At 47.1% G+C, this 18858-nt stretch overlaps 1 protein-coding gene across 1 annotated transcript in view; it reads right to left on the bottom strand.

Moving 5' to 3' along the window:
* PAPPA (pappalysin 1) overlaps positions 1-12006 on the bottom strand; it is a 251444-nt gene extending 239438 nt beyond the window's left edge. Inside the window, exon 1 of the mRNA XM_065878999.1 lies at positions 11586-12006. Within this exon, the coding sequence (XP_065735071.1) occupies positions 11586-12006 (421 nt within the window). The remainder of the gene's footprint in view (positions 1-11585) is intronic.
* Positions 12007-18858: the final 6852 nt, after the last annotated feature.

Here is an 18858-nt window from a genome sequence, read left to right as displayed (position 1 = left end):
ACGTAATGCAACATGCCCAAGCTCTTTCTCCCAGAATCATTAGAAATTTAGCTGGTTCTCTCATCCAGTCATGCATTCATTAAACAAAAATACCTATAGTTCCTTTATAAGCCAGGCACTTGGCTAGGCAGTGGAGAAGTGGAGAGGACCCCAAATATGCAGAGAATGAAATGTGATAAAGAATTCCAGGTGTTTCGATAAACGTGTGCAGAAGGTATAGCAGAGATAGATGGATGAGGGACGGGGGGGAACCAGTTATACTTAGCGAAGAGTCAGAAAGGGCTTCCCACAAGAGGGGAACATTGAGCAGAATCCTACAGAGGCTTAAGTGTCCTGCAAAATGGTGCCTGGGGATTTAGGAGGTATGTTATATAATGAAAATGATGGGAAAAAAGCCTAAGGCGTCTATCTGGTGGAACTGTAGATAATTCCAGCGCTACTGAAAGGCCTATAGCTACAGGCAGTAGAGTCAGATTTGCATTTTAGAAAGATTTGACTGTGGGAAGTTGAAGGATGTGTAGGAGCTGAGGCTCAGAGAAGTGGGCATATACAGTATTAAGGAAAAAGTCAAAGCAAGAGATGAAGAGGGCCTAAGCTAAGAAGGGGGAAGGTTGGCTATAAAGATGTTAAGACGACAGGATAGACAGGAATTGATGACTGAATAAACATGGTGGGAGATATATCTAGAGCAGATGACACTAGATGAGGATGGAAGAAATTTCGGAGGAAAGACAATTCCATTTCGGATATGTTGAGTCTGAAGTGCAGGCTGACATTTCCAGTAGACAGCTGGATCTATAAGTCCGGAGTCCAGCAGAGTCTGGAGATAAATGATGATCAGAGAGATGGTACTTATTCCACGGAAAAGCAGGCCAAGTCAGGAGAGAAGCAGACCTTGCCCTGGCCAAAGACTCAGAAGACAGAGGATCTTACCCAGCAAGGTCACTGGTGTGGACAAGTCACTTCTTCACCACCCCTTGGTTTCTCATCTTTGAAATAAATGGTTTAGATTCTGACTCTCACACACCTTGGTTTTTTGGACTTACATGAATGTTTCTTCACCAAACAGAGTAGAGTATATATTCCCTTTTTACGATTTCTGTGTACTCTGCATCTCTTAGGGCAAGGCCACCTTGTTCCTGATTGGCCTGTTATCGTACCTTTCTCTGTACTCTCATCAGCCTTTGTAGCTGAAAGATCTCCAATCTCATGGGGGGAAATAACCCCCTCTTTACAAACACATCTGGTTATATTCTGCTCAGCCACATTTCATGTTTATAGAGCAAAAAGAATTAAGAAGAGATGGATGTGGGACAGATACAGGGAGAGGTTCTTGATTACAAAGGTGATAGGTACAGGTTAGACCACCAGTTTCTTGAAGGCAAAAGATTAGATCAGGGATCTGCAATTAGTCATATGCTACCCCTACCCAGATACTCATATCCCAAGCTGTGACCACCACCCCACCCCACCTCCTAGAGTTTCTGTCTCTGTTCCCTTCAAATGGACTAGAACCGGGGACCTTCTCAGGTTCTGCAAAACTGAAACAGGGTCGCCTCTCCTACTCTTGCAGGTTCTATGGACCCTGGGTTTGTGACAAATGATACTGGAAAACATTTTCTTTCTCTTGTTGCAAGAAAAATCTGGGGATGACAGTGCTAGGGATTCCCAGAAGTAAAATAGGCAAACAGATGGCTACAGACTCAGAGTTTTAGTATTTTAATCACGAAGTGATGTGATTGAAATGATAAGCATGACGAAAAGGCCAGTGGCTTACACCAGTGTCCAGGAACTTGCCTGGAACGGCTTCAATAGAGTAAGAAATGATGAAATTTGAGTACTCTAACCATTAGCCAAGACGTGATCACTGGGAAGGTCACTTAGTGAGTTTCTAAAAAACATTGATGGCAGCTCTTATTGGCAATATTATTAACGAGATGGCTTCCAGCTCTCAGGAAGTACCAATATTCCCTACATAATGTCTTCAGTCACTCTTTGACTGAAATTCTACCCATTGGTACTTTGCTTTTGGATAGGAAGCTTTTTTTTTTTTTGCAGTCCGCGGGCCTCTCACTGTTGTGGCCTCTCCCGTTGCGGAGCACAGGCTCTGGACGCGCAGGCTCAGCGGCCATGGCTCACGGGCCCAGCTGCTCCGTGGCATGTGGGATCTTCCCTGACCGGGGCACGAACCCATGTACCCTGCATCGGCAGGCGGACTCTCAACCACTGCACCACCAGGGAAGCCCTGGATAGGAAGCTTTTTGAGGAGACATTAAAGAATATATGCCCATGGAAGAGCAACATTCTAGGTTGGTATCAGTCAATGATACCTTACTAAGACGGGATACCATGTCCTTTTTCAAGAATGAGTGTAGCTGGGGGAGAGGAAGCAGGAAGTGTGTGGGCACTTGGTCCCTGAGGGGCACAGGCACCACCGAGCGGAAGAAGCTGCACTCAAAAAGGAAGAGCACCGGAGCTACTGCGAACATTGAGGATCTGTCTTAGGACAGTCCTGATGGGGATTATAGAATCTCAGGGAATCTCTGCTAGATGCGTCTCAAGGACAAAGACAGATAAACTCCTCCTTACTCCCACTGTTCAGATGAGGAAAACTGGCCCAAGAAGGAAAATAAGTTGCACAAAGTCACATAGCAAGCTACGGACTAAACTGGCCTGGGCCTGACACCCCCAACCCCCGCACTGCTCCTCCTTGGAGCCCTGAGTCCTCCTCCAGCCAGCCCCGGGTCTGCGCCGAGGCCTCTGCTGCAATGCCCCTTCTCATCGCTGCCTCCCTGACCACTCTATTTATTTATGTATTTATTTATTTATTTTGCGGTACGCGGGACTCTCACTGTTGTGGCCTCTCCCGTTGTGGAGCACAGGCTCCGGACGCGCAGTCTCAGCGGCCATGGCTCACGGGCCCAGCTGCTCCGCGGCATGTGGGATCTTCCCGGACAGGGGCACAAACCCGTATCCCCTGCATCGGCAGGTGGACTCTCGACCACTGTGCCACCAGGGAAGCCCCTAACCACCTTATTTAAATTTTCCTCATCCTACAACCCAGCCCCACACAACTCCCTTTTCTACTTTATTTTTCTTCATAAACATTCACCTGACATTACGCGATCTATTCGCTTACTCAAGTATCTTCTGTCTCCTCCTCAACCCCCCACTCCAGAATATAAACTCCCTGAGGTCAGAGATAATTTCTTCTGTTCCTTGCTCTGTACTGAGGACCTAAAACTGTACCTGGCACGTAGCAGAAACTCACCAAATACTTGTTGAATGCCTGGGCAGGGATGGACAAATTTTACTTTGTCCTTTGTTTCTAATCTGTATTTCTTAGATTCTCTACAGTGAACACACATTGCTTTTGTAATAGGAAACAATGAAATGTTTATTCTGTTTGCCTTTCATTTTAGTTTTTGTTTTACATTAAGATGATAGGAGTAAGCCTTTCCTGAATGGTGAGGGAGGGAAAGGCAATTCCTGGCTCTGCTAAAGGAGATAAACATGTCTAATTTATAGAGTTATTGAGAGAATTAGAAGATAATGTGTAGTGAGGCCGGACACATAAAGCCAATATGAGTTAACGTTTACTGGGTGCTTACCCATCGTCTAGATTCCATTACTAAGCGGTTTCCACATGGAGGCCCAGTTAATCTTCAAAATAACCCTATGAAGTAGATGCCAGTATCATCCGCATTTTACAGAGGGGCAAAAGTGAAGCCTGGCGATATTAAGTAACTTGCCCAGGGTCATACAACTGGCAGGTGGGAGAATCAGGAAATCAAACACAGGCACTCTGACTCTTGAGTTCTACCATCAATCACTACAAAATACTTCCTCGGTAAACATATGTTCCTTTCCCCTGTTGCCTGAGCGTGTCAATGGTCACAGTGTGTTTTGGATTGTCACAATGATTAGGAGATCCTAGGCGATTCTTATGCACAAAACCAAGGATGTGAAATGCTTCACAGTGCGTGGAAGGGTTCCACACGGCAAGGAATGCCCTCACTCAAAAACTTCTTATTGCACTGCAAGGCTCCACTTGTCCCTCCTACATGCCCCTCCTAAGACTCCCGTCCTTCCTTTCCTTCCCCTCAAGCTCTCCCAGGATGGTCAGTCACCTGAGTTTGCAGTTGTGCAGAGAGAAGGGCAGAGGGAGCTCCTAGTGTCAGAAGCCTGGACTGCAGGCTGACTCTCAGTTATTCTCTGTGTGACCTTGGGAGAGTCCCTAACCCGCTCCAAGTTGCAGAAATGCATTTGGAAACCTATCAGCTCACAGAACACGCAGGGATCTAAGACTTCAGCTCCTTCTGTGGCTCTCAAACTCTTTTAAACTTTTTATGATGGAATTCTTCAAGCACACACAGAGGGACAGACAAAAAAGTATTGACGCCTGTCGTTGCTGTCACCTGGTTTCAACAATCATCAGTCTGCCAATCTTCCTTCATCTACCACTCTTCCTCCCAACATCCTATTTTTTTTTTCTGGAACACTTTATACAAACAAAATAGACATAACGTCATTTTTCCCATAAATACATCAGTACGCATTTCTAACAGATTAGGATCTTCAGAAATATATAATCACAATACTGTTAAGATGCCTAGCAAAGTTAACAATGTCAGTCCAGGTCCATTCAAACTCTATCACTGAGAAATTGCACGTTCCTTCCAAAGAAATCTGGAAGAAGCACACAGTTTAGGCAGAGTAGGTGAAGGGGAGATGCGGGGAGACAGAGTACTCCCCTTCAGCCTCTCCCCAGGGCATTCCTAAGATTGTGGGGCACAGTTTGAAAGCCCCTATTCCACTGCTACCCCTCAGTGTGCACCCTGAGAACACTGAGGCACAGAGAGGAGCAGTTAAGTTGTCAAGGTCACACAGCAAGTAAGGCAGACCTGTTAAGTTCCAACATCAAAGGACTCCAGTGAGGTCACGCTAATTCGATCACTGTTTATCATTTGCAGTGTGAATAATGATAATAAAGGTGCCTTTCCAAGAATGACCTTGATTGTACAAACCCCTCACACCTCTCACTTTCTGGGTCCTCCAACCACTGCCGACCTATGGACTGGGCTCTGATCTTGGCTTAGAGCTTTTCCTGTCATCGTCTCACCTGGTTCCCGTGACAACCCGCAAGATACGGATGTTGAATGTAACCACACCTGAAACTCTCTCCCCAGAGGCCCCAGGTCACACAGCTCACAGGAGACCAAGCCAGGACTTGAGCCCAGAGCTCCTAGGTCCCAGTTCCAGGTTTTCAAAGGAGCCAAGGGGCCAAGACCCACAAGTCAGCTCTGAGCTGAGCATTTCCAGTAAATGCATCAAGGCATGAAGGAGAGTCCTCAGTGCAGCAAGGAAAAAGATAAGAGACACTGAGGGAAAGGAAATTAAATTCCAGAGAAAGGGCAGCAGGTGAGGGGAGAAGCAGGCACCCGCTAGGTTCCTAAGTCCTGGGCGATAGGTAGACGAGGAACAAGCCGCTTGTATAGGGGGTCCTCCTACCTGGGGTCCTTGGGGAGCATCTCGCATCCTCATCTAAGACACCTTGCGGCCAGTGCTGGTTTCACAGTGATCTCAAGGTGAGGGGGTTTGAAATAATAGGAACAGTTGCCTGCCTTCCGAAGGACTGGCCCAGGGCAAAGTGGGGAATGCCTCACGGCTGGGCTTCCCTCCTTCCTTTACACTCCTTATTCCTGCTCAGAAGAAAACTCCCCTCTCAAGCACAGTGAGACATCCATTTGAAATCAGATGCATGGAACTCCATGTGTTACCCCCTTCTAGGACTGTCTGCACTTTAAAGGAGGCACCAGAAGGAGAGGGTGTAGCTTCACATATAGGACCAGCTTTGGACAAATGGAATATCAGTGCCACCCCCCACCCCCTGCCCCCCTGCTCCTAGGCATTTAGGGCCAGCAGGGGAATTGGGAATGGAATAAAGGTCCTTTCTGGTGTCTGGCCACTCGGAATTGGGACAGCTAAAGTTCTCTCAAAGCTCTACCGCCAACCAGCTGGATAAGCAGGAAATGCCACTCCCCCCTCGGGCCTCAGTTTCTCCACCTGCACAGCAGGGAGACCTCAGACTGGATCAGTGATTCTCCCCACTGGTGGCCCTTCCACATTACCTGAGAAGGCTTTGAAAAACACCAGTGCCCAGGCCAACCCCAGACCCACGACATCAGAATCCCTGGGATGCAGCCTGGGCATCAGGACGTTTAAAAAGCTGATGATTCTCGGGGCTCTGAGGGACAGGAGCTACTGGACGAAACAATCTCCCAGGCTACCTTGAGAGGGGCAGTTTGTGAATACAGTTTAGTGCTCAGCCCCTTCGTGACACTGGTCCTCAGTTTCCCTGTTGTACCATGAGCTGCCTGATTCAGTCCATTCCCAGCTGACCATGCAAATCCCGTGTTCCTGAGCCCCGCACCTCTGAGCCTCAAGTTTGCCTTCCTGTGTAGAGGGACGAGGGCAATGCAGCCTCCATTACCCCATCTGTCCACGTGAATGGCTGACCGGGGGAGCGTGAAGTAGGAGGGCATCTGGGGAAGGAGCAAGAGGCATGTGACAACACAGCTGTGACCTGGACCCCACTGTGACCACTGTCTGGCTTCTGTTCCTCAGGGTGCATTCTCCCTCTGGGTGTTAACTGGTCTTCCTATTCATTGGTCCAGTGGTTTTGGACCTCCTCTGGCTCTTATCACCAAGGGGTCATCCAAGTAGGTCAAAGAAGAGGAAATCAAAGTTCAAGAAAGGGATTTGAAGGGGTCCAACTGTTCCCCAAGATACACTGTCTACTCTAGATAGATTCCCCAGCAACTTAAGAGGGAAAGCCCTAACAATGCACAAACTTTCTGAAGGCCAAGCTGGCATATTGGGAAAGGGAAGGTGGTTACTTACTGGATCCAACTACCACTGACTGAATCCCTAATATGAGCTGGCTCTGTGCCAGGTACTTTCTGCCTGTTTTTTCCACTTCAGTGTCCTGATATCATTATGCCCATTTTACAGAGGAGGAAAGCAAGGGCTAGAGAGATAAAGTGACGTGACTCAAATCACACAGCAAGTCATTGGCAACAGAAATTCCAAGCCCAGTCTGCCTGATAATTTGATGTGAAAAGAAACACAGATCTGCTAGGTCAAACCCAGAGCTCCATGTGAGACGTGGATTCATGTTTTATCCCCTTTAATCTGTAGGCGTATGGTCAGCACAAAGAGATGCAGGAAAGAGTGGCGACATTCTGCAGCAGGTCTAAAGAAGGGAATGGGGGTCATTCCTTCTCTCTCCAAAAAGACTGCTGAAGAAGAAACAGGCACTTAAGACTCGAGTTCATATCTGGGCTCTGTCCACTGCAAGAGCCCGTGGGACTTTGGACTAAGTCGCTTCAACTTTCCGAGACTTTGTTTCCTCATTTGGGAAACAGAGGTAACAACGTCCACCTTCCAGGGCGGTTGTGAGGATGAAACTCGCAGACACAAGGCAAGCGCAGTACCCGGCACCTCGGAGGCACCCAGGAAGAGTTGCTTTCCTTCCTGCCTTTAAGTGGCCTCAGTCCATAAAGCCAAGGCTGAGGTCATTGGAAAATCATGTCCAATAAAATATCACAGTTTACTGAGTACTTACTATCCACTAAGTCCAGTTCTAAGCACTGTCCACGTATGAGCTCATGTAATGCGTCAGGTACCCGTGCTACGCTCACTTTGCAGATGAAGAAGCTGACGCCCAGAGGAATCAGTTAACTTTCCCAAGGTCACACAACCAGTTAGGGGCAGAGGTAGATTCACGCAGAGGCAACCCAGCTACTAAAACTGGCTTCTCACCCCATGGCAATATCCTAGACCCCAGGTGCCACTATGAATGTTGTGGGGAGAACCATGTTAATACATGAACTTCTTGAAATCTAGCCTTCCCTGTTACAGTTCTGAAGTTGGGGAAATGCAGGCACTCTTTTTGGGGGGTTGGTTGGGTTGCGGGAAGCAGGGGCCGCAGAAGAGAGGAAATAAAAACTCTCTTCTGAGTAGTCGCTGAACTCAACAGTCCAACATTTAGAACGCAAGAGAAAAGCACGGAAAGCGGAGGTGCTGGAGGGGATTCAGGTAAATCCCTTTCTTCTTCTGAGCAGGGATTCTGGATCACTGAGGGGTGGGGGTGGGAGGAGGGCAGTGCTTGTGGGGTCCACATTTCACTTATCTAACAGGTCAGGAGACACTTTAACAAGATTAACTGCTACTCAGGGGCCTCCGCTCCATGGAGCAGCAAATCGACTCTATTGTTTTCTTTTTCGTCCTCTTTTCTCTTTCTGTCAAACTGGAGGGGTACGGTGGGGGAGGGAAGCTGGGGATGAGGGGCAAGGGTCTGGATCCTGCCTGGTAAAAGGCGAAGGGATGTGTCGGGAAGCCCCCCCCCCCCCCCCGCCCCCAGACTTGAAAGGGAGCCCAAATTGCCGAGCACCGAGGCTGATGGCTGTGCTGGGTGGTGGGTCTGTGAGGGGTCGGAGGTGACAGGGTTTCTCAGACACATTCTCTCAGCAGTGTAGCGGGTAAGGTCTGGAAGTGGGGATGCCCAGGATCAAATCTTAGCTCCTGGCATTGGGGCGCTGTGTCATCCAGCACACATCTTTCCCCTCTCCGCGTCTCTGTCTCCCTGTTCGGCCAAAGAGAGAACTGGCCTGGGTAACCTCCAAGGACCCTCTTCACAATAGCCTTAAAGGACTCTCCAACCCTCAGACCATCCATCGTTGGTGGGCTCTTCAACCCTCAGACTCCTGCACACAGGCACTTTCTCACTTTAGCTTTGTTTTTGCATGCATAAGCCTTCCCAGTTTTATTTGTTTATATATATATATATATATATATGTATGTATTTATATATATTTCTCTCCTTCCCTTTTGGAAAAAATAAAAGGCATGTTTTCTGAGCTTCAGAAGCAAACTGCTCCTTCACTGCTTCCCTCTGCCTCTCCGAGCGCCTGTCTGAACTGGTGTCAGTGAAGTTTGAACCGGGGCAGAAATAGCATCCCAGGCGGATCTGGGAGCATAGCCCGCCTACCAGGAGCAGCAAGGCCTGCCTCTGCCAGACGACAAACCCGGTTAACAGCACCATAAAATTAGACCTTTACGAAACCCAACTGAATCCTGCAGCAAAGAGTGATGTAAGGCAGCCTGGCCTGACAGCAAGGCAGCAACCCTCTGCCTGAAATAGCAGCGCGGTCCCTGCTGAGAGATGCCTGCTCTCTCAAGACAGGTGACCAGGGATTCCTACGAAAGTGGTGACGCCCAGCCAGAGAGAGCCAGCAGAGGTCAGGCAGCAAACTGGGCACCCGAGGTCGCAGCGGGAGGACACGGTTTGGCACCGGCATCCAAACTGCCCACCTCGGCCCGGCCTCTCCCAGCCTGAACTTACACGAAGGAAGGAGCTGAAAAAGTGCTTCTGCAAAGAACCTCTGTTTGTTTGCTTTTTAATTCAAGGAGAAGCAGGTTCTTTTTAGTCCAACAGTCTGTACCGTGTGGAGGATACGCAGAATGAGTCTTTTCTGGCTCAAGGCCAGGTGTTTACACACCGCAAATCTGGCTCAGACTCAACTAGGGGAGGGAAAAAAAAAAATCCACCAGAATCCTCAGGAGAAAAGCTCTGAGCTTTCTGGTGCTACACGGCAGCAGTGACTTTTTTTTTTTCTTCCTCATTTTGAGAGGAATGTTACTTCCACACAGAAAATGGACCAGGCATTTTATACAAGCAATAATAACCTCACGTCCCCCATCCAACTGAAGGGTTTTACTGCACTATCTTTGTGTGAAGAGAGGCTCCTTGTCCGAATTACAGACATTTATAAAGCAGGCTCCTGTGGAATCCCAGGTGCTATATTTTTTTTTTTTGAAAAAATGCATTTACTACCTTTTCATTGATGATACCTATATAACCCTGCACTCTCCCCTCTGGAGGAGAAGCCTTCCAAATCACTGGTATGGCAGGTAGAGACTAGGAAAAATCAGATCTACTTATTTAAAAAAAAAACCCTCCAATCTGCAGGCTCTGTGTTTTTCCTATGTTCCGAAAGAGAAGTAAACATACCACAGCCCTGAATTATAATCATCATCATTATTATTATGAATAACATCTCCCCTCTACATTATAACCCCCTCTGGCTGACTAGGGCTTGAGGGCTAAAAGTGAATAAGCTCAGTTTCCCTCTCCTTCCTGGGGTGGGGGGGGGGCGAGTAAAAAAAAAAAAGAAAGAAAAGGAAAAAAGAAGCATGTGATGACGTCAGGTATGGGGGAAAGTCACTTTCTAGCTCTCGGCTTGGTAGCGGGAGAGTGGGAGCTTTGGGGGCATATTCTTGGTATAGCAGCAGAGTTTGGGTCCCCTAAATGGACTTGATGTAAATAGGACAGCGTTAAAGCAACGGTTGAGAAAGTCCACGCCAAAATAGAAAGAAGCGGACTGCCGGAAGAACTCAGAGCTTTCCCTTCTAAGAAAGTGTGTGTAAGGAGGTGGGATCGCAAAACGCCTCCACACGTTTCCTGGCTGCAGCGAAAGGGGAACCCCTACTCTCACTTTGAGACGTCCTAGGACATGGCAAGACTGTTTGTGCAGGAAGGGAATCTCCCAGCCAGAAGAGGCAAACTTTCCTTCTCTCCTCCAGCGCCGCCCCCCTCCGCCCCCCAGTTTTATTAAAGGCATTGCCACAGATTCATTAGGAGGGGGAAAAAATGGATGTTGGTGCATTTCTAAGGTTTGCAACCCTCCCAAAGTGTCCGGTTTCACTACGGGCTGTGCTGTAGAACGGTGTGTGTGTGTGTGTGTTGGGCGGGTGGGGGGGTGTGTGTGTGAGGAGGGAGAACTCAAATTCATTATGGGCTCGTAAAAGTCCCAAATGAGAAAAGCGCCCCGCTTCTCAGCCTAGTTGGGGGAGGACTGGCGGGGTGTGCCTGAGGAAAGTCTCACCCCAGCCCCGAGTGACAGGCTTTGAAAGCAAGGACATGGGATGGCAGTATGTGTGCGCGTGTCTGTGTGTGCCTGGGGTAAGGGGGTGAATCCCAGAGGCAGGCAGCAACCACAGAGCAACTTTGGGGGCACTTTGAGGACTTCTAAGTCCTGGCCATCACAACAACCTTGTCCTTGTAGGCTTTCAGGGTAACGGGGCCAAGTAAAGGGGGAGGGTCACCTCCATTAAAAAGCCAAAGAAATCAACGGTCCCCTAGCCACTTTTCACATGCATCCCAACTGGGTCATTCCTCCATCCCAAACGGAGACAGTACCTCTGACCATCCAAAACACGGTTCACGCGCACGAGGCTCCCCGGAGACCAGCCCTCACCAACTGCGGGTCTCCAGGAGGCCGGGAGCGCTCCCTGCGCTCTTCCAGCGGGGCTAGGCGGAGACGCCTTCCGAGTGCGCCCATTCCGCAGGTGGGGTAAAGTGAGGCTCGCAGCTCGCCCCGGAGCCGCCGCGCCGCCGGCACAGCGGCTCCCGCACAGACACACCCGGCAGCCCCCAACGATCCCGCCACCAGCGCCCAAGCACCCGCGCGCCCCTGGGGCCGCAGGGCCGGTGCAGCGCCCGCCTGGGCGCCCTCGCCTACCTGTGATCACCGCCGGAGAGCTCTGGCCCCCCTCCGCTCGCAGCCACACTTGCAGCGTGAACGCGTCCCGGGGCAGCTCGAGGTCGGCCCGCAGGCGCAGCTGCTCGCCTCGCCCGCTGAAATAGAGCGCCCGGCTCGGCGGGCTCGGCTCCTCCGCGGCGCCCCTCGTCTCCCGCTGCTGCCGCCGCCGGGGGACGCGCACGGCTTCCCAGGCACCGCCCGGCGGCGGCGGCGGCGGCGGCGGCGGCGAGGCGCGGCGGCCGCGGGCCGCCCGGGTGGCGCAGGTGGCCGGGCCGGCGGCGGGGCGCGGGGGGCGGCCGGCCCGCGGGTCTCTCCGGGCCCGGCGGGGGCGCTCGGCCAGCCCGCAGCCCAGCGCGGCGCTCAGCAGCCCCAGGCGCAGCACCCAACTCCAGAGCCGCATGTCCGACGGTCCCCCCCGCCCCCCCTTCGCCCCTGCACCGCCGCCCGGAGCTGCCAGCTTTAGGAGCCTCGGCGCCTCGACTTTCTTCGCTTCTTCACCCTTCTTGGGCGAGCCCCCCCGTCCACTTGCTTTTTTCTTTTCTTTCTCGCTTTCCTCCTCAAGGTGTGTGCTCCACTCCCCCCACCTTTGAAAAATACAGCCCAACTCCTCCTGGTTGGCAATTAATTTCTCTCCCCGCTCCTTTATCTGCCTTATTTCCCCCCTCTAACAGCTGGTTGCCTTCCTCCTTGTTTTATTTCATTTTATTTTATATGATTTCTCGCTCTTAAAAAAAAAAAAGCTCCTCTAAGACACTGATCCGCTGAATTCCCTCCCCCCAAAAGATGCTCTAATTTATTTATTTTTTGCGTCCTTTATAACACAAGCCACAGCCCCCTTCTCCCCCCCGTCCCCCCTCCCCTCCCTCCTTCTTCACAAAATGAAAGGAAAGAGGGGGGAAAAATCCCTCAGAAGATGAGTAAACAAGCGTATGCTAATCTGCTCCCGAGCGCTCCACCTTCCCAATTGAATGAGTCCCAGTTAAAACTGCGGGGATCATGACTAATCAATCAGTTTGGAGAGGCCGAGCTACCCAGCCTTCCTCCACTTTCCCGTTTGCCTCCTTCGCTCCGCTTCTCCACCCCCTCCTTTTTTTTTTTTTTTTTTTTTTCAAGAAGACAATCTTAAAGTAACAATTTAATGAAATTCTGTACACACCCCCTTATGGTCCTCCCAGCTCTCCTCATTCCTGCTCAAAACACACATTCCTGTTTTTGTTTTGGTTTGCTTGCTTTTTTCCCTCCTTCACTCCCCCCCCACCCTTTTTTTTTTCCTCCTGGCGGGAGAAAAATCTATCTCTTCTCTCAGGATCCCCTTTGCACTTTGCTGGTAAACCTCATCCTTCTCTATAGCACATAAAGAGTCTTGAAACTTGATTCTCAGATTTTGTTGTAATGCTGTCTCTTTCTCTCTCTCCCTCTTTCCCTTCTTCTTCTTTCCCTTCTCTTGCCTTCCCTCTCCTTTTCTTCTCCCTTTCTCCTTTTCCCTCTCAGAATTCCCTTAAAGTTATACAATGATGAACGTCCCCCTCTTCTCTGAGCCCCGGGTGCTTCTGGCTTCAGGTAGTCCAAATGTTGTCCCAAAGTCCTCACTGAATCATCAGAAGCAACCAGGAAAGGCATTTTCTGAGGCATTTGCCTTCCCGAAGCTGTACACTCAGCACAACTAGGTCTCTGAATACTCCTGAATACTCTTAAAAATATTCTGTTGGTTGTTAGAAATTATTTTATTTTTATATAAAAAATAAAAAAACCTATTATTTTGCCTTTTTTTTTTTTCGACCTAAGAAATTCAGGTGCTCTGACATTGTTCAAGTCACAGGTAAGGATCTAACCATTGGCTGCTTTGTAGATCTGTTTTGAACTGGGACATATATGTAATATATTTTTGTTCTTTTTTTTCCCCCTCTTTGTAGAACTCAAAGGCTCCCCCTTATGGCAAAACAGTTCCTTTTTTTTTTTTTTTTTTTTGCTTTTTTTGTTTTTGTTTTTGTTTTTCCCTTCCAAGTGTTTAATAAGTTAAAATGAGTTAGCAGTGGTGGATTACAAATTATTAGTTACCGGTCTGTTCAAATAATGTAGTGATAAAAATATGCTGTGTGAGGTTTGCATGGGGATAGTGAGCTGGAAGAATTAACTCGACTTTCCTCCCTTGTATGTGTTCCTGTCCTCAGGGCTGCTCCAGACCCTGCCTGAGAGCTGGGGTCATTCTTGCATGTTTCAGAGAGAGTGAACACCGGTGGAGAATATGTGTTGGTGAAAGTATGCGGATTTGTAGAATGAGCAAATGACTCAGACATCCCCTATAAAAGCCGGAATGTGGTGTGCAGGGATCATGGCACCATTCTGAAGACGGGAGATCCCAGATTCAGATCTTGGTTTGGGAAGAACTTGCCATATAGTCTTAGACTAAGAATGTGTGAAATCAGCTTCTCCCGTTATAAAATGAAAATGGCATTATATCCTAAATATGTTTCCAGAGACTGGCTGAAAGAAGATGATCTTTGGTGCATAATGCCATGGATAAGGAATTTGCCTAGGCAAATCTTTCACTTTCTGCAACTCCAAGTCACTTATAAAAGTCATAAGATTGACATTCAATAATAATAATAAGACCTATATTGAACTACATATATCATATTCTGCAAAATCCCCCTGTTTTCTCAATAGAGGTTGGAACCTGACTACTAATTCACTTCAATTGTGGCTACTAGGTATTTGGAAACTGTATTCCTTCCAAGGGCTTCTAAGTCATTTTATACAATAGTTTTGAATATTCCTAGACATTTGGGACTTTGTCAACTCTCCCACCAAGAGTGAAAACACGGGACTTACAGTTCTAAGTCCCACTCACTCCACCATGTATCTGGAGCGAGTCGCTTAGCTAGCCCTGCACTTCCGAACCTTTAAAATGGGATATGTGTTTCACAAATGTGTTTTGAGGTGAAAATATACTTTGGGGTATATTTTGTAAACTATAAAAATGCTATATAAATCCATTTTATTCCACTGTTGTTGTCAAGGACCAAGTGCTCCTTAGGTTCTTAAAGACAAACAAAAATCTGGGAGGCCAAGTCACCATTTCTGTCCTGTGGCAGGCATGATGGGAAGGAATGGACAGGTCCAAGTCTCATAGATCCTTGAGCTTCTGGACCTCAGCCCCTAAATGTGTTGGAAGCAGTTGGCAAGGCCTTTCACTGGTCTTTTCATGGAACATACATTTATTATTCTATCCCACCTGTCTTGGAAGCCACACTTACTTTTATGCCTGTATGTATCTATGTACACATATATGTTTTGTTTTTTTTTTTTTGCGTTACACGGGCCTCTCACTGTTGTGGCCTCTCCCATTGCGGAGCACAGGCTCCGACGCGCAGGCTCAGCGGCCATGGCTCACGGGCCCAGCCTCTCCGCAGCATGTGGGATCCTCCCGGAGCAGGGCACGAACCCATGTCTCCTGCATCGGCAGGCGGACTCTCAACCCCTGCGCCACCAGGGAAGCCCTATGTGTTTGTTTTTAACTGAGCGAATAGAACTGGATGAAATGTAACCCTTGGTTCATGACGCACCCTTATCATTGGCTTATGCATTCCGTTCTTATTTATCTATATATAACAAATAATGTATCGAACGCTGCCATCCCTCTTTTACTCCATCCCTTAATGTCTCGTGGATTTGGCCCGTCTCCTTTCATCATTTGTGCTCAAAGAGCAATCATCTGAGAGTTAGGAGACTTGAGTTCTAATTCTGACTGTGAATTCTTTGACCTCAGTTTACTCCTATGTAAAATGAAAGACCAGGAGTCGAAGATTCCTGAGATCACTTCCAAATCTGAAATGTAATGGAGCCCCTAATTACTGGAATATGGCAATAATTCCCATCTAATCATCTCATATTTGGTCAATTCCCTCCCACCCCCCAAAAGGCCCCTTGTTTCTGGGGAATTTCATTCTAAAAACTACTTTTTAGAACAAAAAGAACTGTTCCTCCACTCTTAGGATATACTCCTTCAATATTCATTTTATTTGGTAGTAACTAAAAGCAAGGCATTTTGCCAAGGAGGTATAAGGGTTCAGTGGAAATTTGGAGGGCAACATCTAAGTGGAGTCGTAAAGTTTGAGAAGGGCTTGAATGAGTGAGGCCAGTTCAAAGTATGCATTTCAGAGTCACCCCGTCCTGGGTTCCTATGGCCTTCAGCAAGTCACTCAATTTCTCTGATCTCAGTGACCTTATCACGGAGCTGTCCTGAGGATGCTGGGCTGTGTGATACACTGTAGGAGCTCATTAAATGAGCAACCTTTCTTCCTTTCCAAGGATCTAAATTTCACGGCCCCTGAGGCTTTTGTCAGCTTTCATCTATAGCCTGAGCCCCACCTATTTCTTATTCCAAGGCAGAAGGATTATTTTTCCCTCAGAATTCCGAGGCAAGCATTGTCTGTCTGGTAGAATCTGGAACTTGATTAGATAGGATCCTCCTTTGTTCCTGTTTATGTTTTTTTTTCTACAAGATTAGAACCCATCTAGGGTAAGGATCTTCAAGGGCCAGTTATATCACCATACCCCTCCCCCACCATTCTGAAGGGGGCTCCCTCCTCTGGTCACTCATAAAACTTCCTCTGAATTTCTCTGGGCACATCCCCAAAGCCAACTCTCACACTTAATTATTTATCTGCTTGTCTCCCTTTTCGTGTGGGACAGAGTCTGTTGCATTCATATTTGTGTTTCCCCAAATGCCTAGTCCAGCACTTTGCTCATAACTATGGCTGCTGGTTCAGGAAAAAAAAAAAAAAAACGCACACACACACACAGACTTGTAAATCCACATACATGTGTAGATGTATGGATGTATATATTTTTGCTTCTCTATGATTCTTTAGTTCTTCCTATGATGCCAATATGGTCAGTGCTATGAACATACTAGGCTCTTCGTAAATGCATAATTTCTTTATTTTGCCAGCCTCCCCTTCCCCAGATGATGCATCTGTGGACACCCAGACAGATATACTGAAGTTCACTGGCTGCCCATGTGATGGTCACTAAAAAGAATGTGGGCTTTGGAGAAGGAATTGGATTCACATCTCACCTTCGCTAAAGAACAATTCTCATAACAGCTTACATTTATTGAGTATGCACTATGTTCCAAGCAATATTTAAATGCTTTTTATAGGCATGAGTCCATCTAATCCTCAGAACAAGCTGACAGAGCAAGTCCGATAATCATCCCATTTTACAGGAGGAAAAGAAAAACAATCCTGGATCACAGAGACTAAATAAACAGTAGAGAACTCAGCCAATCTGGATCTAGCACTCTGTGCTCTAGCTCTGGGGGCTAAGAAGAATCACTTAACCTTTTGAATCTCATTTTTCATTTTCACAGATTTCATGGGGTTATCTGGGAGATTAAATGAGACGATAGGGATGGGGATCCTATTGCATAGTGACGAGTACATATGTCAGTGGGTGCTGGAGAAACATTAGCTTCTTTACTTCCTCCCGTACAGTAGTTTAATTATGCTAATTTAACACATGAACTAGAGTTGACAATTGTAAGAATCATGCCAGCAGTAATAACAACTCGTCTGCACTGAGCACCAGCTATGTGTCAGGCACTGTACTGAGTTTTAACTTTCCACAAAACTAGGAGGTAGGTTTGAACCTAATTTATCTGAATTCCTCAGCAGTTTTCTGCCTATCCTTCTATCTTCTTAAATCATGTTAAAAAATACATTTTACTTTCAGCCCTGAGTATTTTTTTTTTAGCATATCCAAGCTCCATCTGAAAACAAAAATTAATCTCAGGATTTAATAATTGCCTGTTCCACAAAGCCACAAAGAAAAGAGAACCGATGATCACACTGCCATGCCTGAGGTGGGGACGGCTAGATGGGGGTTAGGGACCGCTCTGGCTGGAGGTGCAGCTGGCGAGCTCCAGATGCTTTCCTCTGTAGTTTTTGAAACTTCTGTGTCCCCGAGTGGTGGCCCTGGAATGAACTGGAGTTCTCTTCTAGTCTTCCTGCAGATTTATGACCAGGAAGCTGAAACAGCAACTTCTAGACTCCAACCCTGGTCCTTTGGCTCACGCACACCAAAGAGCTTCATTTTATTTAACTCAGATGCCGAAGGCATTTCTTAAGCTGAGAATTTTAGTTGAAGATGATCACTGCTTGACACTGCATTTTTTTTTCTATTTGTAGAAAAACATATAATTTTATGAATTCTATCCTTTATTCTCTTCACTAATAATAATTACCTAGAATGTATTATGAGAGATACTACCTTGAGTGGTTACATAGATGATTTCATTTAACCCTCAAAACTACAATCTGTAGCTTTTCTTATTCCCATTTTGCTGATTAAAAAAAAAAAAAATGAGGCTCAGTAAAGTTGGTTGGATTTTATGACATTTGAACCCAAGTCTATCTCACTTCAAAGTCCACATTCTTAACTGCTTGGCAGGTGCCTGCCCCAATCTACCTTTAATCTTTGTGTATTTTAAATTGGAATCAGAATATCTCCATAATCTTGCGGAAAAGGAAGCTTTGTGAGAAATCAGAAATGCGCAATGGTGGGAGTTTTCTTCATTTGGTATGTTTCACCTTTTTTTGTTGAATGGAAAATAAAATGTGTGATAAACCCTTCCGCTTAATTCCAGGACAAATGTATCCTGTGGCTTATTTGAGAAGAGGCCTTAAGTCACATAATGGACAATGCTTTCAACTCTGTTTTTTCCAGAAGTTGCAGAATCACTGTCCAATTGCCCACTTTTTATATCATCTGAGATTGAAGGCATGCAATTAATTGTTGTTCAGTGAAGACCTTTCCATGGGAAACTAATCCAGCAATGCTTTCTGATGAGATCAATCTATACCAATTAAGAATAGCATTACTTGTTGAATGCCTTCCGTATGCCATGCATGGACCTGCGGGCACATATTCTCACAACTCAATTAGGTTGGTTTTGCTCTGCTTGTTTTTAAAAGATGAGGAAATCCAAGTTCAGAAAAAAGGGAGCAGTTTACCCCAAATCACCTGGCTAGAAGATATATGTCCAAACCCAAACTCTAACCTACGTGCTTTTCTCCAATCTAGTGCAAATGTCACCTTCTCCATAACATTACTCTTTATTAAATATTAAAATAAATCATTCCCAGAGGATTATTTAGCTTTGTTTCCTCTCCTATACTGTTGGATTTATGTCCTTGTCTTGCTTTCTGTGACAGGTCTTAAGCTTCTTAAACATGAGCCTGAGGAATGG

The sequence above is a fragment of the Phocoena phocoena genome, chromosome 6 (assembly GCF_963924675.1).
Source record: "Phocoena phocoena chromosome 6, mPhoPho1.1, whole genome shotgun sequence".
Classification (NCBI taxonomy): domain Eukaryota; kingdom Metazoa; phylum Chordata; class Mammalia; order Artiodactyla; family Phocoenidae; genus Phocoena; species Phocoena phocoena.
The sequence above is the reverse complement of the archived record's forward strand: the minus strand, read 5'-3'. Positions and strand labels throughout refer to the sequence as shown.